The sequence below is a fragment of the Tribolium castaneum genome, chromosome 4 (assembly GCF_031307605.1).
Source record: "Tribolium castaneum strain GA2 chromosome 4, icTriCast1.1, whole genome shotgun sequence".
Taxonomy (NCBI): domain Eukaryota; kingdom Metazoa; phylum Arthropoda; class Insecta; order Coleoptera; family Tenebrionidae; genus Tribolium; species Tribolium castaneum.
The window spans coordinates 10,074,875-10,100,854 of record NC_087397.1 but is presented as its reverse complement, the minus strand read 5'-3'; the positions used below and the strand labels follow the sequence as shown (position 1 = coordinate 10,100,854).

The following is a 25,980-nucleotide window of genomic DNA, read 5'->3' as shown; positions in this document are numbered from 1 at the left end:
GCAAAACATTCTCGAGTGGATACAGAAAGCAAAAACGAACACGAGCTTACAGTAAAATGCACTTAAAGTTTCAATGGCGTCTGATTTAATACAATGCAAAACGAATACCCTCAAGACTCCGTCCGTATGCGCGTGTGTGTTCTGATTTATTACTGTTCGCCCCCAGGGAGAGGTTAAGTCGCTTTCCATTTCTTGTTGTCAAGATATTTTATTGCCACTGTTTTATTCCGCAAACTATAAGTGATTCCTGCGAGGAGGTGACCACGGCCACAAATCACCCGCACTAATTTAATTTGAATAAAATATGACTTACGGCTGTTTGATTCGGGACTGGAGCAGATAAAAATTTCTCCTCCAACTTTCAAAATGAAATATATGACGGAACTTTATCAGTTTTAAACAAAAGTCAAACTAGGAGCATATAAAGTACAAGAGGCCATTACTATAAAAGTTAGGCTGTTGCAATGATAAATGAATACTTAGCAGAGTTGGCAGGTCTGATAAAAACTAGAAGCTAAAAAGACCTTACGTAGATCCTCGAAGAGGGTCGAACGATTACCAACGTGGAAAAAACTCGACTCTATGTTGGCATTAACGGCTTTTTGTTGCCCCACTCGATGAAAATGTTAATGGGCCAAATCGATAGAACGTTTATTGTTTGTTGGTTCGAGTGAAAGAAACGGTTTGCTTCCAAATAGGATTTTTATAATAAGCGCTCGTGTGAGGCTAATTCGCAACATGCAAACAAATAATTCTACAAGACTTGACCGTTTTAAAAATTACCTTCCGGGAATATCAATCAAAACTGCAGTGCTTGAGAATTTCCACAAAACCCCGATGATGAAAATCGCTTGGCCTATTCAAGATAACTAACTAGAAAGTTCTAAATCAACCTCAACAATCACGGAGGAACAATAACATTTCAGAACATCAATAACGTGCTTAGATACATCAGATATGTCTAGGGGAAATTATACTTGGAATATCAATCCATCATGTCAGGCCGGCAAAAAGAACAAGGATTTGGGAGTTTTAACAGGTCGCAAATTAACACACGATTTTATCGTCTAAATTGGACTCATTTAACGGATTTGCGGATCGTTAGAAGCGGCCCTAATCCTTATCAAAATATAAATTGTCCGGCAGTTTGGCGCCGAAATTATTAAACAATTAAATGCAGATTTATTGCACTATCAGCACAATTCAGGCAATCTCGATTTTATTCCCGACACTTCCCTCGGTGTCACTTCCTCGAACGACATGGAAGGGAATATGTAATTCGTGTTTAGGGAATCTAAAAATGTCTACAAGGTAGAACCGTCAATCGACACAATGATATTCATTTTTCAATCGCTCCAAACCCGGATCCAAGCGCTCTCATTATATTGTATTGTCAAAGTTTGTTTACGTGCTTGAAGGAAGCCTTCCAACTAGTAATAATCTGGAAACTTATCGCGAGAAATGAAACGTGATGTTCCCGTTATGACTTCCAGACAGTCACACTGTTTCAAATGAAAAATGTTTGTTTGGCGAAAATGGACGATTTGAATTATTTCAGTTAATGCTGACGCTTGCCGCTATTAAACCTACAATTGAATATAATAATTATGACAGCAATTGGACTAGCAGTGTTTGCAAATTATCCAAATTATTCAGTGGCGCTTTCGTATAACCGCCATATCATAATAACTCACAATGGGCTTTGAAAATTTATATTTTAGGGAGACTAGAGCCGGGTTCAGCCAGCTGGAAATTTGTTAAGTGAGGCTAATTTGGATGATGAAATCGTCGGTTAATTTGCGACCTGCTGAAACTAACAAATTCCTCGCAAGATATTGCCGAGCCAAACCACGCGAAATTTAAAACTAGACTAAGATTTATCATCGAATCAAGGGTAGAACATGACAGTCCAACTCCTACTTCGTGTCTCCGAATTTCGCTTGTTTTCTTTTTTATTAAAGCGTTCCGAGTTAAGTGCTCTCTTATAATGGAATATCTTACCCATTTATCATTAAGGAAATTCTAAACTGTATTTTTTCCGCTCCATTAAGCACCTCTTTTGTTCTTTTACAGACAGAGTGCATTTATAGTAGTTTTCTAGCAAATGCTCTAGTCCTTTATTAACATTTGCAAAGTTCAGCTTTGTGTCTCGCAAAAATTGTTTAAGGAACAGAAAGATTGATGATCCAAACTTGATGAATCTGCTCGCAGTCAAAAGTTGCAGCATTTAAATATCCGTGAAAAGAGCAAGCAATTTGCCTGCAAAATAGATAATGAATTTAAGTTTTTCGACGATAATTGCTGCTCTGTTAATCAACATTAAAGCTAGAAGCCTCGTTACTATATGTAAAGTTGCAGCTCGCTCCACGTTTATAATTTAAATTGCTAATCAGTTAAAAGGAGGAACTGTTCATGCGGCCTTTAATATCGAAGATCTGAAAGGATTGTTATAATCAGGTTCTTTGTATTCCGAGTGACACAGGATAGCTAAATAGTTCCAAACACCCTCGAATAAATCTCCCGAACCAATCAAAAGCAACCACGTGCTCGTCCATTCGTAATTTTCCGACTGGAAATTGTCAGTTTTTCTTACGGATTTGGCAAAATCCGCCTCCTTGCCGACAGAAATGTCAATGCTGGGATATTTGCGGTTCAACACCTTTCCTGTTCGGCGCCGATTATCCCTCAAATCCCATCTCGATCGTTTAAAATCCTTGCAAGAACAGTGCTCCAACATTTTGCAAAATTCAATTAAAAGCGCCGGTACAAACGCGTGTCTCAAGGATTATCGAAGAGGATCATAAATATCGGAGCAAATCGCACCGTGGGAACGCGCCTCGTGTCGAAAAACTGGAGTGGACGCTTCTGACAATCTCAGATTTATTATTTGAATTAGTGTCCTGCAGCTCGACAGATATAAGACAGTTATAGAGGCGAAACATCGGAATGGTACAACCTGTGTCCTGTTCACAACCCCTTTGGAATTTCTACCATCGATCTCTCACTCACTGTCCAATCTCTCTCACGCTCTACGTGTTCTTAATACAAATTGATGGCAGGGCCTGTTATTGCCTCCCGTGTTCTGCTGATTCATGCACCGTATGGAATCCCGATTGTTTTATAATTTCAACACAAAAAATATTAATTAGCAACCCAAACCAATCACTTGACTCGACCTCTGTATATTTAAAATCTGCCAACCTAATAACCTTTGATAAACTTGTAATAAACTTGTCCACTCTGATCAAATTTCACAAACGGAAGTCTGGTTGAGGAAACTCTGAATAACAAAAATAACTCCAGCTTTTTCCTCGTATAAACCCCCATTAAAAATATCTTTGACTCGAATAGTTTTTGTGACTATTATCTGATACAAATCTCCGCCAACGTGATATTTTCTCTCAAAGTTATTTATGCACTTTAAAAAATTAATAGCTAATAATCTGGTAAAATACGACATTGGCGTTTTTATAGTTTTGAAACAGCTAATATTTAACTGTCCTTTGTTTGAAAGGACCGAATTTATTCTAATTAATTATCCATAATTAGCCTTTTACATGCACTTAAATGACGTATTAGTCCGTTAATTTATTATAACTTAAATGGCTGTAGGTAGGCTGCTTAATAATAAATATAATTCGATAAATTTTTAAAATCCATTCTCGACTTTGGATACACAGAAAATGTTAGAAATTTTCATTTAGTTGTTTTAAATTTTAATTAGTATCAGTTTTTATTTTTTTATTCTCTCTAAACAAAAGTTTTTAGAGTTTTTTACATTTCCAGAACATGAAATATTAAATTATTACATTCTAAAATTCTAATCCTTTGAAGAATGAAGAATTCCTACGACTCGATAATTCTAGAACTTGAGATTATATTATTTGTCTGGTATTTTTAATTAAAACTTTCTAATTAGATTTTTTCGATTACTGATGTTAATATTTTATTATTATTTATTGTGTCATAAAGTTACTGGTTCTGAAATATCGAATTCTAGAATTCCAGATTTACAATTATTTTGATTGTTGTTAACACCCCTCCGCTCATACAGCCCCACTCCTTCAGCCCTTCTCGGGTGGGGTGTAGTTTTGGGTTGTTTTAAGTTAAGTTAGTTCGTAATATAATGAACAGTCAGTACCAGTAAACTTTTTTTCAACAAAACTCAAATCTTTGTTTCTGTTTGGACCCTGGTCCTTCGACATACCTTTACAATGGTGTTTTTGTCGAATTCCAATTTCTCAATTTACCAGTGTCTAAATATTTCTGTTTTAATACGTTCATTTATTTAAATTGATTCTAAAATTCCAATCCTTTAAAGGATAAAGAATTTCTACAACTTGATAATTCCTGAACTTCAGTTTTCTGATTTCTAAAGCCACAAGTTGTTAGGTTTATGTCAGGTATTTGTAATAACTGGTATTTTTAATTGAAACTCGCTAATTTTTTATTTTTTTTTTGACGTTAATATTCTATTATTATAATGTTATAAATTTACTGCTTCTAACATATAATAAATTCTAGGTTATATAACTGTTTTTGTCGAATTCCAGTTTCTAAATTAACCATTGTTTAAGAGCCGGTTTAGAGCACATTTTAATTGCAATTAAATTTTAATCGCCATTAACTTGACATTTGTCAATGCATTTTAAATGGCAACTTAATTCGAATTAGTTTAATTTTGAATTAAATCTTAATTTCGCTTTCTGTAAACCGACCCTAAATGTTTCAGTTTTACACATCTTTCCAAACAAAAATTTTCCGAGTTTTTTTTACATTTCTAGAACACAAAATTTCAATTTATTTGATTCTAAAATTCTAATTTTTTGTAACATGAAGAATTTTTACACCTCGATAATTCTAGAACTTCATTTTTCCGATTTCTAAAGCCACAAACTCTTAGGTCTACGTCAGATATTTATAATTGCTAAAATTTTAATAGAAATTCTCTAATTTTTAGATTTTTTCTATTTCTGAAATTAACATTCCATGATTATAGTGTTATAAATTTACCGCTTCTATAGATCCAAATTTACGATTTTATAATTGTATTTCTGTGGAATTTCAATTTCTAAAATTATCAGTGTCTAAATGTTTTTGTTTTTATAAATCCCTCTAAACAGGAGTTTTCAGAGATTCTTACATTTCTAGAACATACAATTTCAAATCATTTAATTCTAAAATTCTAATTCTTAGGAGGTAGAGAATTTCTATAGGAGGATTGTTTGATAAATGTGGTAAAAATTCTATTTTAAGAACAATTCTTGGAAAGTATATTTTTTATTAATTTCTAATAAAACATTTTTAATTGAAACTCTCTGAAGTTAGCATTTCATAATCATAATGTTATAAATTTACCTACTGTTTATGATATATCGAATTCTGGAGTTCTAAACTTACGATTGTATAAAAAATTGTGTTTTTTACGTTTCTAAAATACAAAATTTTAAATTATTTAAGTCAAGAACCTATATTCTTTCAATTATAAGCTTGAATAATAAAGAATTCATACAATCTCGTAATGTAAGATTCAAATTCTTAATATTTCAAACTCGATAATTCTTAAGATTCCGTTTTTAGAATTCTTTATTTATTTATGATTTAGACATGTCAAGCTCATATTTCTTATTTTGAAAGCAACATATTCTTAGGTTTATTTTTACTGTTTATTTTACTATTTAGTATTTTAATTAATTAACTGTTTCTGTATTTCGACATTTCATCTAAAAATTATATTCCTAAAATTTCAGTTTATTCAAAAAGCTCTAGACATAAAAGTTTTCAGAATGACTCGATTTTAATTGTTAGTTTCTAGACTTCAAAGTTCTAGATACCCGAATTCAGATTTAAATTTTATCCAGAATAACAGTTTTTAAAATCTCAAGTTTCAGATAGGTTTATAAGATTTTTATAAGACCTTTTTCTGTGTTTAGAAAGATGTGTATATTGACAAATAAAAAGTATTATTTAAAGTTTTACAGTAAAGAACGAGGGTACGAAACCTAAAATACTTATTGTCAACTTTTTCTTCAGAATATAAGTGTAAAAATAATAACTACAGTGTTGAGGTGAGTAATTTCTTAAATTTCTTATAAAAACTTTAAATTTATTGCCCGACATTACACACGTGCAAACTGTGCGAATTATTTAGTTCACTTTAGAGTTATATGAAGTCAGAAAATTATTGCTGTACTGACGGTTTCAGAAAATGAAATTGATTATAATGTTCTGATGGATTCTTATTGTTCAAATACCTTAATTTGTCCTAATTACGAAAGAATGACGTCCTTTATTTCCATTTCTAAACGGAGGCAACTTTGTTAGTAGCAAATAATATCAAAGACCTATTTAAGAATTTGTAATGAGTGCCAAAAATTGAAGGAAAATTTTTTCATTTGTTGTCGTGTGATTATAATTGTGCATTTTTCTATTTCGTGTCCGCTTGACCCGTAACCTGTTTGTTTATTTTTTCGAAAGTGCAGATCCGTATCGATGAAATTCCGGGGGCATAAAACACGATGCATTATTTATAAGAAGTGGGTGAATATAAGACAGACGGTCGCAGCAGCGCCTAAAAGATTAACGTTGTGACCTAAAACGTGTGGGTGAAAAGAGCTATTATCACAACAATGGAACATTTTCCGATCTTTAACTTGTTTATCTTTTTTTCGAATCTAATTAACTTTAATAATAATTCGGTGTTTTTCCTAATTGGGAAAATCTCTGCCGAGTACAAAAACGGGTTGAGCTTTTACAAACGCTTTATTGTTGAACATTTCGATTTTGATGAGCGTTAAGCAGCTGCTGTGGTAAATACGGCCAATTATACAATCCCCAACAAAGCTCGCCTCGAATAGGATTTGATCTTTTAATCCAAAGAGTTTAATACAATCTCCCGCAATTACGATTTTAGTTATAAATATGCAAAACGTCGACTGAAATAGTTTCCCTTTACAAATACAATTTGCATATTTAGCGGCCTGTGACGTCTCTAATTGTGCTTAATTTATAATTAATTACGGCTCGCGTTTCAAACGAAAAATCGAATTTAGCAATATTTTGCGAAGATGGAATTAGAATTAGCGCTAACTGGTAATTACACTTGTCTACTTGTCAACCGTAAAATTAAAATACACTTTCCCGATCAAGATAAAAGCTCCTCGTCTCGAAAGAGCCAATTTGGGTGTAATTTCCAGTGAGTGTGTTATTATGTAGCGTGTGCAAAGTAATCAATTATGCATGACCCTAAATGATTGATTAAAGCTAGTATTTACGTTACAAGCAATAAAAATCTATGACACGAGTTAATTGTTTGCAGGTGGCTTGGGTCCGTGCTGAGGACCAAACAATTTTAACTCTTCACACGAAGGTTGTGACTCACAACTCCCGAATCAGTGTGACCCATGACAATCTAAAGACGTGGCATTTGAGGATTCGCCAATTGAAAGAATCGGATCGTGGGTGTTACATGTGTCAGATCAACACCAGCGTCATGAAAATTCAACAGGGGTGTCTGGACGTTTATGGTGAGTCTTCGATTTTACATAAAATCAGTTTTACGTCCTGGCTGGAACGTATATCAATTTATCAATATCACTATCAATCACACGAGCTTTTAAAGGAAAACTATGTACGTGGGGAAGCTTGCTTTCAACTTTCGAATCAGTTCAAAGGGAAAGAACCGTAATTTAGACAAGTTTCCTTCAAGGAAGATAAACTCGGAGTTGTTAGTTTGTAGTTTTTTCGCCTCCGTATTAAGATATTTGCGTCTGGGGGCAACAAAAGAGCGAATTTTTTCCACTCTTGTAATAAGTTAATTGTGTAGCCCCCATTAGGATCATCAATTCCCCGTGGTCTACTCTTGTAAAAACTTTACAGAAAGTTAAGACGCTGTCTGGATAGGCACATGTGTCTGAGGACTTGAAACAAAGACGAAATCATATCAAAGTGCAAAGCAGATAGAGAGGGGTTATCAGGTTTCAGCAGTCGCTGTCAAGCGCACTTCCATGCAAAATCCAAGATGATTGGAACTCGGGAGAGGTTTTACAATACTTGAAAAGTTAAGAATCGATTTTTCAGACACTTAATTTTTATTGATCTTACTTTAAATGACTATTTCGTTGGTTATTTAAGAGAGTGGCTGGATATTTTCAGAGGTTAGATTTATGGTATCATTTAACAATGAAGGGGGAACCTACTCGAAAGATTAATTCCTGCACTACCCACTTTTATAAGAAACTTTTTCCGATTTCCAACTTTTGGTATGAGCGTAACTTTGAGTGCGAGAAAAATATTTTATTTAATATGAACCAACCAGAAGTATTTCCGTTATCCCTAGTAGCACACTTATATAACCAAGATATACTTTCCAATATAACCGCCCCCAGATGTTTTTGAGATAACTGTTAAATAATCACCTTAACTAACCGTTATCTACGCGCGGTTATATAACTGCCCTTAAATCTCGGTTATATAGCGGTTATGTATCGTTATTTAACCATTATCTACGCGTGGTTATATGATTGCCCTTGCATCTCACTTACTTTGGGGTTATGTTAACTTAACTAACCATTATATACGTGTGGTTATATTGCGGTTATATAACTGACCTTGTCTCTCGATTGTATCGTGGTTATGTATCGTATTATACAATTGCTCTTGTATGTCGGTTATTTTGGGTTTATGCTAACTTAGCTAACCATTATATACGTGTGGTTATATTGCGGTTATATATCTGCCCTTATATCTCGCTAACCTTTATATTGCGCTAATATAATCACGCGTATATAATGGTTAACTTTCTTGTATAACTTTTGCCTACGATTTATTAAACGAAAATCATAATTCGAAAAATTTAATACAAATAAAAATTTTTAATATTTAGGTTGATAAAATGTGTGCATTTATCTGGCATGTTTGGGGTGCACAATTAATATTTCCAAAAAAAAAATTTAAGTAAGGACGTCTGCAAAAAAAGTTCGATGAGCAGAACTAACATGTAACTACTTATGTTAAAAAATACTGTAGGCATAATAAGAACCCATCTTACGACAAAGTTTCTAACGTAGCTAATTACTAGTTATACATCCATTTAATACAGTGTTAGATAACTCTTGCTAAGCATTATTTATCGACATAAGAAAATTGACCGAGTATTTCGACAGTGTTTTTGTCTTAACTTTTTCTTCCATAGAACAAGAGTTGGTCAAACTGTAAAAAATTACAGTTATCAGGAACTAAAGTATTACTTTTTCAAAAACTGTATACGCCCGACATAACCATGGTTAGATAACTGAATATACACTGAATCTAGCATGGGCCATATTGCTTAAGAAACATAACGGTTATCTAACCGTAATATAACCATGGTTATATACGCTAAACATGACCATATATAACCGTTATATGAACTGCGTCTAACGTAACTAATGGTTAAATCTACGTATTACGGTTATATAACGTTATATAACCAAAAGATAAGTTTTATTTTCTTAGGACGCACTGTTTACTGTTTTTTTATTTTAAAAATGTGATTCCAAATGCACAAAGTGTTCAAACGGCGCCATTGCAACCTGACTATCATTAGCTGAATTAGCAAAGGTTACTGTTAGATTATTAGTTAACTAGATAATTTTCAACCGTATAACCAAAAACTCTTTAGATCATTTATATTTATGTTATCAAAGAAAGTCGACATATCAGATACAACCGTCATATAACCTTTGCTGCATACATCAAACTTAACCATGCTTAGATAACTGATGTATGCACTGAAACTAGCATGCGTCATATTGCATCATAAACATAACGGTTTTCTAACCGTATATAACTATGGTTATATACGCTGAACATAACCATAGTTAGATAACCGTTATATGAGCTGGATCTAACATAACCAATAGTTAGATTCGTGTATTGCGGTTAAATAACGTTATATAACCGAAAGATAACTCAGTAAAACTGTGCTACTAGAGTTAGCTGAATTAGCGAAAGTCACTGTTAGGTTATTAATTAACTAGATAATTTTCAACTGTATAACCAAAAACTCTTTACATCACATATATTTATTGTTATCACAAAAAGCCGACATGTCAGATACAACCGTCATATAACCTTTGCTGTATAGGTCAAACTTAACCATGCTTAGATAACCGATGTATGCACTGAAATTGGCTTGCGCCATATTGCTTAAGAAACATAACGGTTATCTAACCGTAATATAACCATGGTTAGATAACCGTTAAATAAACTGGGTTTAACATAACCAATGTTTAGGTTTGTGTATTACGGTTATATAACGCCATATAACGGCAATATAACTCAGTCAAATTGTAGCGTAATTGTTAATAAAACCGTAACATTCTTCTTAAATATTTGCTTTGTGGTGGCCCACTTGTTAGCAGAAAATATTAGAATCAGGAAGATATTTAATATTTAAAATTAATTAAATTCGGTGCTCTGGGATTATTCCATCTCTGTGACGAATTTGTAAAATTCTGACATGAAGCAAATGTAATGTTATATTAACAAAGTGAATAAATGTGCCTTCCGTACTTATCTAAATTAAAAAATGTTGTTGTTAATTTAAACTTGATTCAAAAGCATGTAGAAACTTTCCTGTCTTGTTAAAAGGACATGTAAATAATTAAAAGTTAGCGAAGTAATCGCAGTGTAATATTTCCGTAGCACATTCAGCTTATAAAATTTGAGCTAGTGGAGTGGCCTAGAATTCCATTAAACTTAAATTAATTTAGTAAAAGATGCAATTAAAAATGAGCACTCTTCCAAATTCTTTTGAAAGAAAAACGCTACATTTAGCCAATTTAACTTTGAAAACTTTTAATTGCAACTTTCCTTTCAAAATTCTTTTATAAATGTTGGAAAATAATGTCCGTCCAGCTTTATTAAAATAAAAAATCAACAGTTTTGGAATGTTTTAATAAAAAAATTTACGACTAACCAATATCGAGTACAGCAAGTAGTTAATTTAACTCCCTCTATCCTTCACAAGTTTATATCACGGCGCGCAATGACCTTTATTATGTTTTTATTGAGATTGGGCCGTAAACTGCATCTAACAAATCCCTTTTATGGCCGAATACGTTATAAGTACACGAGGGTTATGAAAAATCTTGCACGGTTCCGAGCTAAATTGATGTTGTTATAGTCAACCAAGTACGTTAATGGACTCGGGGCCCATAATGGCCTTTTTCCAAAAAAATTTAGTGCAGCAACTTGTCAATGTATTGATGTCGCGAGAAAAAAGTAGCGAACATAAAACGTAACAAAAATAAAAATTCGGCTGTAAAGTTTATTGCCGATACAACGCTCGTGTCGCCAATTATACACATAAACGTGAATTTCAAAAGTTGCAATTCGGTTTTATTCGAGCGATGTGTCAAAGTGCTCTTTCGATGGATCGGACGCCATAAACTTGAGAATTCAAACATTCGATACAATCACAGGACAACTGTAACACAACTCGCTAACAACGCAAAATAAACGCTAATTATTTTATCACATTGAAATATTTGTCAGCTGGTGATGGACACCTAATCAAGCCTCATTAATGTACTGATAGTTATCTACAAATCCGAAACTAAATGTAATAATTAAACAAAATTATCGGTTCTGTTGACAACAAAACGAGTAATTTGTATGAATAAAAACAACTATTAATACACAGGGATTTGTTTAACTGTTTATGCCAACAATTTGAGTTGACACAAAATCCATGTCAAATTGTGAGACAAAATAAATGGTCATGTAGTTCTGTAAATGACGATTTTACACGAAATTCTGAAAAAAAATCGCAAATAGCAAAGCTTAAGTTCAAAAGTTACAGTTGTAGGCGGCATAACAGGTAAATTTACAAAAACAATTGTTTTGGTTTTATATTGTTTTTATTTCTTGAATTAATTTCAGTCTTTTGAATAAGTTGACGTAGTCATTGCTCTTTCAAAAAAGTTTAAACTATGCAAGAAATTAATTAATTTTAATCTGACTTTCCTAATAATACCGAGAATAATACCAAATTGCTTGATTTAGGATCAGATATAGCTGAAATGACTGGTTTATTAAATGAAAACTTGACTCAGGTTAAAGATGCAAAAGTCACAAAACCGAGTTGATATTTTTCAACGTATTTTGTTCGAATAAACTAATACTTTAAAAAGAGAATTTTCGTATTTATTATAAAAAAATGATTACCTATTTTGTGCAACGATATCCTCCTTTTAATCCAACCTTTTATAAAAAATGCTTACCTATATTTTCAGGAATAAACAAGAGAAATCGCTAATAAACACCTTGACTAAAAATTGAAAAAATAGGTTTTCTAAAGTTAGTTTATAGCTTCTTCACTTCCTTCTTTCTTTTACAGCTTATTTGAAAAAAAAATGCTTACAAAAATAGTATATTATTATACGAGATTTACAAAACGTACTACTGTAACACGAATGGTTTTGGAACACGACGAAGGAGTGCTCTAATAAAATGAGTGCCACAACTAAGTCTTATAAAACAAGTGAATTATACTATTTTTTCTACTTTCTATTTTTGTTGATTGTTTTTGTTTAGTTTAACTTATTAAAATCTGTTTAAACTATTTTCTCTAAATTTTGTTAATTATTCAGGCATTATCATTAAACGATTTGACGTCTTTGATAGATCACACACTAAGTTACAGTGAAGACTGCTGACACCTAGTCCAGCACTGCCAATACAACTCCCAAAAATTTACTAAAAGGAGTTGCACAAAAGTTCTTTTTGTGAAACTACTTTTAGTTTCACAATAAATATTTTGTGAATCCTAAGTAGAAAAAAAAATTTTGTGAAACAGACGCATTTAAAAAAAAAAAAAATATGCAAATTTGCTCAAAAAATTTGGTGGAGGCGCCGGGTTAGAAGCAATGTCTTAATTGTTTGCTTTATGATTATTATTATTATTTAAATATCGAGCAATTAAATGTGATGTTTATTTAAAAGTAACTGTTTTATAATTATTATTAATATTTAATTGTGAAACCAAAGTAGAAAAATAATATTTTAACATAAGTTCAATTAGGTTTTTTTAAAAGATTATCTCAATTTTGTGAAATTATTATATTACTGTTAGAACATGTAAAATTTATATTTGTTTTTAGGATACCTTTCTTAAACATAAACAGCTTTATACTATCGCGTTTCTATTCTTTTTTTCAGCCTTTATTCAACTTACTGATTTATTTATTTATAATTAGTGTAAACTTACTTTTGCCTTTTCTCTAAGTTATACTCCCAACTTATACCTTTTCTCCTTTTTTCACGTTTTCGCTATTACGCTAAACTTAAAAATACGCTGAAAATCGCGGAATTATGTTAAAAGTGGTGTTATTCTTGATTTTTAGGCGCTATTTGACAAATAGAACAAAAACTTAACTAAACTAAATCAAAAATTTCAATATTTTATTACACTATTTAACCAAAAATTATTTTAAGGCGTTTTGTTAAAAGAACCCAATAATTCAAAAAAAAATTTTGTTTTGCCTTTTCACACATTTTAGGATCTCGTTCTGTAAAAAACAGTAAAAATCTGCCAAAATTAACTGAAACTTTTCAAAATTATTGCTAGTATGAAGTAGTTTTTGAATTTTTCGAAATTTATTAAGCACAGTTTTTGTGTAAACCTCTTAAACCTGTTTAAATAATCAATAAATTGAGATAAAAAATTATGATTTAAGCACTTTTGCAATATTATAACATGATTTTCATCATTTCGTCACAAATTACTCAAATAAACACCTAACTGTGTTGAAACTGGTATTATTTCTGCCTTTTCTTAAACGTTTGTTTTAAGCTAAAATTAGTTTTTGCAAAAGTTTTAATTAAAGTTGAAGCTCACAGAACTGGAACAAACATAACATTATTTTGGTATATAATAGTTTCGGTGCTTTATTTCGTAAAAAATGCAATTATTTAGCAAAATTTTGTTAAAAATAGACCGAAAAATCACCGAACTGAGAAAACTTGTTAGTTGTGCTTTTAATGAGCGATGGTGTACATTTTGCAGTCACACAATTAATTATTTTACGAAAATTTTACAAAACATACCAAAAAAATCGTTAAAGGTACATAGTATTTTTGACTTTACAAGTAAGCCAGCAATATTAAAGAGCAGGAAAAAAGCATAAAAAGTAATATCATATGTGTTTTCAATAAAGCTTTTTAGTTTGTCGTTTAGAACTGAACCAGTTTTGTGTCTTCTAGTAAAAAACTATAACCTTTAGGAACAAATAATCCCAAAATACGAATATCTTAAAATAAAATATCACTGTAAATTAAGAAAAGGCCCTCGTACACTATTTACGACTCGTAAGTGTTGCCTTCACCTTTACCTTTAAATGTGTGTATATTTTATAGCTTTAGCTGGAAAGATCGCATTTTTCCGATTCAAAGGTCAAAAAGGAGATTTGTCTTGCCGGCAGTCAATTTTCCGGTCAAATAGAGTGATAATTAAGTTCTCTCGAGCTCAACTTATTATCCATAATGGCGTGTTTCCCCCATTTTATGTGTACAGTTGCGAATGTATCGAGAACGCCATATTGATTACAGGATTTCCGGTTAAGAGCGAGGCGCCGGAGATCGCAAACGACAGATTAAAGTTTCCTTTTGTACGACTATTGTTTATTTAACCTTATCGAAATAGGAAACAAACTCACGTTTTGGCCCGTTATTAATTACATCGTTAAACGGATTTTCTCCCTCTAAACACTGCTTTCTATTTATAGCTATCTCTTGCTCCTCCAACAACAGATATAAACATATGATACATGGCTCGTTTACTACGTAAACTTCTGACATTAATTTTAATTAATGTTCATACGGTGCGTCTCAAGTTCCCCCCGATATTTATACATCCGACCGGCCATTTTCGTTTTAATTATAAATAAAAAGTACGGTTGAATGCAAGACGTTTGGAGCGATGGAGCGGAGCAGTTCGAAAGTTTATCTCGGAGGAATGCGCAAGTTGCATGGTTTGCGGTCGCTTAACATAATAAACAAGGTTATGAGGAGGCAGAGTCGGTCCGGTTATATGAAATATCGCCGACATAATTCGGCTCAACCAGACACAAGACGCCATTTCAGTTAGGGCCCCATACACTGTATTATTTACATATTACAAGGCAGAGCACGCCGCCCTGGGATAATATATACACAAAGCATTTGCGGCCACTTGCATCTTTTCTGCAATCGAGACTTGCTCGCTGCTCTTCGTTAAATTTCGAATGAATGACAAATTTTGGGCAGCGCCGAATACGGAAGACCCTTTAAATCACAGAGGGTCTTATGACTTGGCTATTGTTCCCTCGAGCGGAAATTTTATTACGGACAATTTCATAATAAATGTTTAAAGACCTTTAAATTTAAAGAGGCTTATCTATCGTTACAAAAATGTTTCTTCAACTTTCAGTCGCTTGCTCGCGGTTTTAAATTACATATTACGAGATCGAGGCTCAGCACTGAGCCTCTTACATCAACTTTAAGTCTTTCCGCAAATAGCATTACGGCGATAAATGCTCAATTTTAACGACGCACAACAAATACTGACCCGAAAAGTCCGCACCACGATGGAAGAAAAATAAGTGCAGCAAACTAGCCCGGCGCATCCACCATTTTTAAACGTAATAAATTTGTAAAGAAATAATTACCGATTTTCCTAATTTTGTTTAAGCCGTTTATTTTAAACATTTCTAACAGAAATGTATTTTTTAATAATAAGTGGGAACAAGACCTGCTAAACAGCTAATTTTTCCTCAAATGTTACTTCACTTTGTTCCAAGAATAACATTAAAATTGTATTATGTTTACCTACATCACGTTTGTGGACTTAACAACCCCAGAGTAAATATTTCATTATCTTAAATATACGTACGTATGTCTTTCTGTTAAAACACCAATTAAGTGCTGTAATGCAAATATAATAAAAATAGATACAACCTAATTCGTCTTACTTGACATTTAATACGTCGTTTATATCGAAATTTCTATTGTCTATACACAAGGTGAGTCTTCTAAAAGTATATTTTGACTAAACTGAGTAATAAAATGTAAAATGTTTTAAAACAAACAATTCTTAAATATTGTTTTGTGTAAAAAAAATTGTAAAACAAATGTCACTGACACCAAAAATAATTTTTTTTAAAAAAATGAAACTCTAGCAACAACTTGAATTTTTTGCTCAAAACGTCGTATAAGCATCGCTAATTTTAGAATAAAACTAGAGATCATAAAATTTTAAATACCGACTATTATTCTATTACAATAAAACCTCTAAAAAACGGACACTAGTAGGAAATTTTTAATTGTCCGTTGTGAAGAAGTGTTCACTAATGGGAGGTGGAAGTTTTAATATAGGTTTTGTTAAGCTCATACAAACATGTCCGGTGTGAAGGAATGTCCGTTATTCGGAGGTGTCCATTAAGGGAGGTTTTGCTGTATTTTTAAGTTGTTTATTAGTATTATTATTTTCTATTATTAATATTATTTACTATAAAGAAATACAGAATAATTCGCATGTGTGAAAAAAATAATTTTAAGTATTTAATAGTAGTCGTTTGAAGCGTAAACATTATTTTGTAAAATATTAAAAGTATTTTTAACTTTTTGTATAGTGATGCTGATAAAAAAAAATTGTAAATCCAAAACGTCAGCTAATAAAAAAACATCCTTTATTTTAAAACAACTTCGCAAAATAATGTAAGTTATAATAATATATCCTATGATCACTTTTTAGCTTGTATGCAAAAGCTGATTATCATAAATAATTAAACTTAAGAGTTAAATAATGCATTTTTTCCTCAGTTTGGACTAGTTTATCAATCAAAAAAAAACTAGTCTATTTATAAATTTAAATAATCACATGGTAATTTTTGCAAAACAATTGTGCTTCAGTAGTCCTGTAAACAAATAAAGTCGTAGAATGCATAGTTATAAAAACATTATTATTGACTTTGGATTAGTTAGAAGTACACGGTAAAAGTTCCCTCCTCTCAGAAGTGGCACATGTTACGATAAGACTATAGTTATTGACAAGCTGATGAAATTTCAACCAATACGGTGTCTTTAAGTTTTTTTGTATTTTAAGCACATAGAACTGACTTTTCTTACCTAGTGGTAGCTAAATCTTAAGCTTGGAGCAAAAGTGTGCAAAAAAATAAGTGTTAGGAATTAAATATTTCATGAAATACAAATTTAAAAATTCTATGCAAATTTAGAAGTAAACATATTACAAAAGCGGTCATAAGAGTCTACTGGTTATTTCGCACTTCTTTATTATGTTAATTTATTTTCTTTTTCATTCTTTCTTTATTCACTTGATATATTTTTCTTCTAATGTAAGGTTTGAGTGTAAGAGCAGAGAACAGCAACTTGCTGTTTATCTGAAATCCGCCTGTTTGTTTTTACAAAAAAAAAAATTTTTGTTTTTTGTAGCACATATTACAATAAAGCAAGTACTTAACAAGCTGTTAAAATTTCCAAAAATGGTGTTTTTAGTTGTTTCTAATTTTAAATAGATTTCGAGATATTTATTGGCGAAAATAAGATTTTCTTACCAAATGATGCTTAAATATATATAAAGCTTATAGCAAAAGTGTACAGAATGATGCTAGGCGTAAAATGTTTTATGAAATACAAATTAAAAAAAATGTGCAAGCATAGCTATGTATTTTTGTTACGTGAAGATTTATAGTATCATTGTTTAAATGTTTTATTCTACAGTGTGTTAGAGAATGGTGTAGCAAAAATTTGAAGATTCATAGAAAATGGCACAACAAACTCCACTTCGTAATTTTTCTATTTCAATTTGTGTTCAACGCTTTGTATACTAACGCTGAGGCCCTGAGAGATCGTATTTCTACTATCAAAAATCAGTTTTGTTAAATTCTTTGTTTTTTTTGTTAAGGTGTTACTGTAGGTAATGTTATTCAAATTTTTTCTTTCTTCGAACTATCCTACCACAATTCGACGACTTACTTTTCCGTCTTTAAATGTTAAATATCATGATTCTTCTTTTCCTCACAAGCAAAACAAACACAAATTTCTGGCCTGAAAAAGACAGGTACCGAAATATCGCAATAAGTTTAAAAATTTATTTGTCACCTCTGTCCTACCATATCAATTTTATCGAATCATAAAATATTTATTCAATTATGTGATACTGTTTAAATTTAAAAAATCGCAACAATCCGCTAGTAAAGGACCAAACTGTAAACTGTGCAAAAAAGCAGTCTAGACGCAGCCCTGAAGTCATACATTCTAAAAATCCTTTTTAAATACTCGTTGCCTGGACGATAATTAAAATTAAAAACCGTTCATACAAGTTCAAAGCTATTCAGTTTAATTTATTGTAATTAATTCCGAATCAAATTAAATTTGTAATGAGTTCTTTATTTTAAAAAATATTATGCATATTCAAAGCAAGAATCAATTTGAAAATAAAGTGTTGCCCGGCGCATCCACCACAATTTTCGCTCTTTTCACTTTATTTGAAGCGTCGATTAATTACAATTGCCAAAAACTGTCCGAAACACGAGTTGAGTTTGTAAACCGTTTTTTGAATATTTTCCGAATGTTTGCCGTCCGAGTGACCCTTTGATGTGATCGCCCCCTGAATGACATCCTAATTCCTCCGTAAACTGATGAGTCCCATTGAGTCGCGTTCGGTGGCAGAAAAACCCGCTCAATGTGTCACCACACCGATCTGTTTGATGTCGTAATTCCTCTCGATGCGGCAAAACTCGGACAAGTATAAATCAGAATCAATCAAGTTTCTGTGAAGAAATGACAAGTATATAATTGAATTCTTTGACCGCCACCTGTGGAATCGGATTTTGAGCGAATTGCTTTTCCAGTTTTACAAAACGGATATTGAACTCGGGCCGCATCTCCTATCAAAAAATTCGCTATTAACGGATTTTTGCAGATTTCCGCTTTACGAAATAAAAACTAGAGACGCGATATTTTCTCTTTGCTCGTGACGATCCAGACGCATTGTTTTTGATGGTTAATCAATAGAGAGTCGTTTGACTACCTGAAGGTTCATTTTTATTCACCCCAAATAAAATTATTTTATTACGGCGAATAGGAAAGCTTCTTAGACGTTTTTATCGGTTGTTACATTCGAATAATCGCATCAAAACTGTTTTAAGCGCAAATAACTGAAAACAGAACCGTTCTGGCAACGTTCACGCTTAGAAATGCTGTAAATAGGGTAACAACGAAAGGAACACAGCCTGTGTGCTAATGAACGTTTGCGCTGAAAGCATTTCGTTATAATTAGATTGTTACAGCTACATATTTACGGCGTTTCAAGGTTTCAGGGTTAATAAGAATTACGTCCGGCTTTTGCCATTCAAAAAAGTTACGATTATTTATTCATCAGAGTAATATTAAAGGAGCATCCCGACCTCGTACATAATATCACTTTACTGCTACACCTTTTGTGTATTTCCCAAAGGCCGTTCAAAACTACTCGAGGCAAATACACAAGTAAACGTCACTATCCGAAATATTTCAGCTTTTTTATTTCTCCCGCTCTCTGATTGAATAAAACCTTCTTCCAGTAATTAAAAGATTAAAAAAACCGAGTTGAAAAAGTGTCCACGTGACGCTAAACGTTCGGCTTTACGTTTTTTAAAAAGAGTTTATTACGGGTATAATTAAGATGACCTAATTAGTCTGCTCCCTTGAGAGAGTATCACAAATGGAGTTATATAAAAATTTTATTTTTGCTGTAACAGCAAACTTTATTACACTTACCCTGAGACTGACACTAACGACCCAAATATTTAAATTTGGGCCAAGATAAAATGAATCAATAGTCTTGCTTCAGTTCAAATAGTTTAAACATTATAGGATACATAATTTAATCATAGTTTTATTGCAATGGAGAAGCCTGAATTAGCATAAAAGTTCGTGTTGGGGAATAATGAAAATTGTGCGATATAATATTTACAATGCTGACCTATATCCTATATGGAATGTTTCCATATTTTATGCCCTAATGAGTATCACTCGACTTTATAAACACACGAATAAATTTCGAACAAAACAAACAAAAAAATCCACAAAACACACCAAATAATTTTCGTGATTGCACACTGAAACAATAATAAATTTACGGAAAAAAAACACAATTTGTTTTTCGTGTTTCACAAAACGTCACTCAAATTCGGTATAATTTAATAAATTAGAATTTTTCCACTTGTTATGTAAGAAACATCTAAAAAGTCGTTCTTGAAATTCAATTATCTGTCATTCGAATTTCTTCAATTACTGAAATTATAACGACGAAGCAGCATTTTACAAAGTAGGCTGCGGATCTTTTATATTATTTCTAAAGAAATCAATTATAGAAATTGGAAAGTCTGCATTAAGGTTACAAGTACAAAAAAAACTTCCATTTTTATATTCTCCACTCGGGAGAGATTTCAATAAAGCATGGACTGTTTGTGATTAGTGACACCTATTCCATTGTTGAGGAATTAAGACAAAAAAATACCAACATTTACAACTTCAACCAAGTGAATTAAAACTACTTCCAGTCCCAAAAAATTCGACGAAAATTCTATTAGTTAATTTCTAGAAATATGATTTACTTTCTTCGATAATTTCTAATAATTTCAGGTAGTTTTACAAGTAAATTTGCTTGTCTTTGCACTTCATCCAATAATAAACCTATTCAAGCTGATTATACTAGACTGGATAGTTTAACAACGACATGAAATATTTGTGTCGTCTTAAAAAAAATAAAAATAAATATATATTAAAAATAATAAAGCAAAAAGAAAAAGTGTACACCATTTTTAAATTAATTAGCCTTTCGATAATAGTTTTTGGTGATAATTATTAAATCAGTCAAAACGAATCCAATATAGTTATTTTTTCTAAGCAACAACACTAGGCACTAGGCACATGCCTTTTTAATTTTAACAGCAGTTTTTTTCTTTAAATTTTAACTTGGATCTAATTCTTCATTAGAATTATGTAAATGTTTTAAATTAAATAAGCCATTTTCAAAACCCCATTTAAATAAAATATTTATATGAAGCTTTTCTAATTGAGAACCAGTAAAAACAAGTGTAAAAATCTTTGTTTCAAGCTGAAATAAGGCGCTTTCACCTGTTCTAATCAGTAATAACTAAATGATACCTAACTCAAAAATTACTTTGAATTAAAAAAAAAATCCGTAGAAACTTCTTTGATTTAAAAATAACTCTAGTCCTTCCAAGTAATTTAAATAAAATATCAAAGACTTTTGAACAACAAATTCCAAAGCAGACGGTTCTTTGTTAAAAAATAAATTATTTTAAAATTCACTGAATTCAGTTTAACAGTTTAATTGTTTTCAACCAACTACAAAAAAATTGTAATAACGTTTATTAAATCAATACTAAAGGAGCAAAACACAAAAATAAACTATGAAAAGAATGTTAAAGAAGATCGAAGCTTTCAAGAGAAAACTGACGAGAAAATGTATTCAACACAAATTTGCAAAATATTTTTCCAAGAAGCTTCAGTACATGTGCGCTTTTTTCTTTCAGTAGCAATTTTTTCTAATTTAATTCTGCACTACAATTATGTAATCTTTTAGATTAAATAATACATTTTTCTGTTTTCTTAATAAGGAATATCCAAAAGATACCTAACCCAAAAATTACTTTGAATTCCAAAAAAAAAAATCCGTAGAAACTTCGTTAATTCAAAAATAATTTCAATCTCTCCAAGTAATTCAAATAAAATATGTACCAAAGACTTTTAAACAACAAATTCCAAAATTGACGGTTCTTCGTTAGCAGTTTATAACAATTAGGTAAGTATTTAATGTTATTTCTAAAAACTATTTATTTGGTCATTTTCAACAAACAACATAAAAGCAGTAACAAAGTTTAAACAATGAAAAAGAGATCGAGGCTTCAAAAAGAAAACTGAAGAAAAAATAATGAATTCAATTTAAAATTGCAAAAAAAACAATACAGTTTGTTAGGGAATGGCTTAATAATATTTTGTATGTGAATTTGTCATAATCAGACGAGTTAAAAACCCTTGTATCATTTTTTCTAAAAGTGCGTACTTTCTTCAGAAATTTTTATTAACCCACCTGTTGAGAGCTACTTATAGTAGTTTTTTAGCAATTTTTTAGCAATTTTTAATAAACAAAATGGTGATGGTGGCGCATTGGCGTTTTGAGAATTTTTCAAAATTGTGGCTAATATGTTCCTTTTTGTAGGAAGTTTGAAACCCGGTCAAAGCAAAAAAGTTTTTGGTTTCTTTTCGTAAAATTTTAAAATAAAACACAAATTGAAATAAAAAAATAATGTAGTGGACCAAGAGTTAATTTACCTCGGTTGTTTTGTCAATAATATTACAATTTACGCTAATTCTTATCATTTTATTTCAGCGGTTCTCAAAATTTGGGACCTAATTTCAGAACGATTTTTTGGGAAAACTATGCATTTTTGATTTACATAAACTTTGCTTAATCGATTTGTCTTGCCATTCTCTATCTACCTTTAAATTTTTGCTAAACCAACTCGTAGAAAAATTCTACAAATAGTACAGTAAAAACTGGACGTTATAAACGGTTTCAAAATTTTTTATTCTAAACAGAAGATAAAAAAGAAATCAGATTTAACCCAACTTATTACCTCTATACGAAGTTGCATTGTTTAAAAGTCAGAGAAAGCAAGTTATCAAAAGTTTTTCCTGTTTTTCTTTAATAAGTTCTTAATGGAGTCACTAATTGTTACAAAATTTGCCACAAGTAACTTACTATCAAAACCACATCTTTTGGTCTATACCGTAAGTTTTAACAACTTAACACATTTGAAGCTATTTTGTGGTTATACGATCGTCGCTGTACATTATACAAGCGGTCTATTTTTTTTAAACAATTTTTGTATTGAACATTTAAGTTGGTCGTTGGTCGATTAAAAATTAAGGAAAGAGAAGCTGTGTTAATTCTTGAATCTATTAATATTAATTTCAAATTGTTGCAAAAATCCGTACTCTTTCACCCTTTCCATTTATGTTCGAGACAATCCAATTTTGGTACAAAATAGAGAGAAAAAGTCTTGGCGTAAACGCAAAAAATAAAAAAGTGGAAGCAATTTATTGAATTTTATTTTGCGGGGATAAAGTCCGGCTTCGGCCTGGGCGTGAAATTCTTTGAATCCGCTAAATACTTCCCTCCAAATCCCTTTCATGGCAATCTCCGATCGGTCAGAGCTTGTATGGTGGCGTTTCCGGGCGCAAATCCTCGATCCTGGTCCACCTTCGGCCGTTTCCTCGTTAAACAGTACCACTCATAATTACAATGTCAGTCGTTGCGGGACTTTCTCTTCGAATGTGGAACGTGCGTAATTAACGTCAGCAACAATGGTGGGCTTTAGCAGTCATCTACTTCCGGCGAACGCTCGGAAAACATAAAATCTACATCCGACAAGAGGCGGACCGGAATTGACAAACATTTTGATTAAAACTAACGGAGCTCGAGGCCCAGAACTGAATAACTCACGGACTAAATGTAAACGCGGATAAAGGAGAGAAATACGGAGGTTCTTCAATATACCGTAAATAATGTATTCGGGCGTCTCGAGAGGACGAAATTACGCTCTCCAAAAATCAACTTGTAATCAAATCCGGGATGTGTTACTGCGTTGAAATAGCGCAGATAGAGGCCGGGGAGGTATAAATTTCACTTTATTAATTAGTTGAATAAAATATTGTTGAGAGAGAAAAAATCGATTTGGTGTGACCAAAAGGGAATTCAAACCGTACGACACGAGATTATTCCGAATTCACTCCAGAGGCATCGAAAATTAAATTAAATTCGGAAGAGAAATAACTAAAATATGGAACGCAATTTGCGACTGACAACACGGCGAATTATTCAGACGGTGACGCTCAAAATGCTCTTTTTCACCTGAGCCAAGGGAAACTGACTGACACTTGTCCTGAGCAGCTTTTACACAGCCGAAAATACAAAATTATTTAAAAACGCAAACCGAATTAACAGTAAAAAATTACATTTGATCCCGCAGCACATAAATAAAGCAAGTGAAAACTTTACCTCTACCCTAAAATCTCCATCAAAATTGTTCGAGTAAATTAGACAGCTTTAAAAATTGAACACACTGTACTCAAATTCTGCTGTGGTTATTGGTGGATTTTTGTGTGAAGAAACCACAAAATGCAAACATTAATATCGAATAAAAAACAAACCAAATTAAGAATAAATTACACAGGCAAAAGAATATACCGCTAACCCGGCGCATCCACCAAAACTCTTCAACTAAATTTTTAACATTTTGGAACCTTTCACAGAATTTCTACGCTTTGTGTTGTATTTATACTTATATTAATTATATTATATTTATATTTATTTATATTTATTATATTTATATTATATTATATTATATTTTATATTAATGTTCATAAAAAACAGATCTAATTAATTATTTTTTTCTTTAATTAAATATAAAAAATTATCTTTAATACCACCGCACATAATGAAACATTAAGCAAGCAATAGTAATATTGAAAGCAAAAGGTTTTGTGGCAAGATAATTATATTTTGTGGTACGTAGTAAAGAAATAATTTAGCTGACCCACAAAAACTTACTTACGAACAATAAAATTATAACAATAAGATAAGAGTTTGTTAGAACTGGAAAAAAAGTAATAAAAAATATTTTGTTTTTTCTTAATAAAAGTTATACATGTGTACTTTGAAAAAAGCAAATATTAATTTTAAATAATTTACTACTTCTTTAGGGTGATTTAAGTCGTACCACCTTACAGAATCTAAAGAGGAAAGCATCAACGCATTTTATTTTTTTTTTATTTTTACTATGTTATAATATAAAAATATTGCATTTTATATTAGTCGCTTTTGCTGTTTTTTTATAAAACCCCTACCCCTTCGAGTCTTCATATACAAGTAAAATATTAATTTGTTACAGTTAATTTTTTTCTTGTTTTTTTTAATAAATCATAAGATATTTTTTATCAATTTCGGGCATGCAGGTTAAAAGTGAGATTTGTTATTTTACTTTACTGTGGCAAAAAAACTTAGGGCAAAATTAAACAAATACTATTTTATATGCAAATTTAGCTACTACTTGACCAGAAACATTCGTGTAAATTGAAATAAAATTATTTTTTAACTACACTGCTTCTCTCTTTGACACATTTCCAAGAGTATTGATTGATAATAATATCCAATATGGACGCTTTTTTAACTATGCTAATTTACAAAAAAAAACAGGTTAAACATCCTTATTCTTCTCTTAATTGGTAAACAACTGCTTAATTGTTTTAGTTTTTTGTGAAAGAAAAGACTTCTAGCCCGGCGCATCCACCGAAATTGTTTAAATTTACAGGTTTATTGGTGCTGAAAGGACATAAACTATTTCTAAACATGCTTGTTATGCTGGTTCTAGTAGCATATTATACAGAAAATTTATTTAACTTTTTAAACATACCCATTCTTTCTTATGTTCAATTTAAAAAAAGGCATAATAATTCCATAGATTGTTAACAATCTCAAACAGTAAATCTTGCAAAATAATTTAGGAAAAAAAATTCTGTGAAATTTATTAATAATCGTGTTACAAAAGCTGAGAAATCAATAAAGAAATCATAAATTAAATTAAAATATTTAAAATGATTTCAATTTGTTTCGAATAACTTGACATCAGATAATTATTCTTGCGAATCATTGGTACCATAAAACTAAAATAACGTATATCAATCCTTTGATATCCGAGTGTTTTTGAAATGAACATAAGAACAAGTGATCAAAAAGTAGCTATTTTGCATATTTTCTTACATCATTTTAATTATTTGCGGTATCTTCGAGTAAATTTCTTTTGGACATTCACGCATGATATTACAACAGTAATCAGTAAATTCTGATGATGATCACAACAACAAATA

General features: G+C 31.4%; 1 protein-coding gene across 1 annotated transcript in view; it reads left to right on the top strand.

Annotated features, from left to right (window-relative positions):
* The window catches only part of LOC657944 (lachesin), a 103,110-nt gene that overhangs the window by 46,203 nt on the left and 30,927 nt on the right, over positions 1 to 25,980 (top strand). The window contains exon 3 of the mRNA XM_964364.5: positions 7,319 to 7,526. Coding sequence (XP_969457.2) covers positions 7,319 to 7,526 — 208 coding nt within the window. The remainder of the gene's footprint in view (positions 1 to 7,318; positions 7,527 to 25,980) is intronic.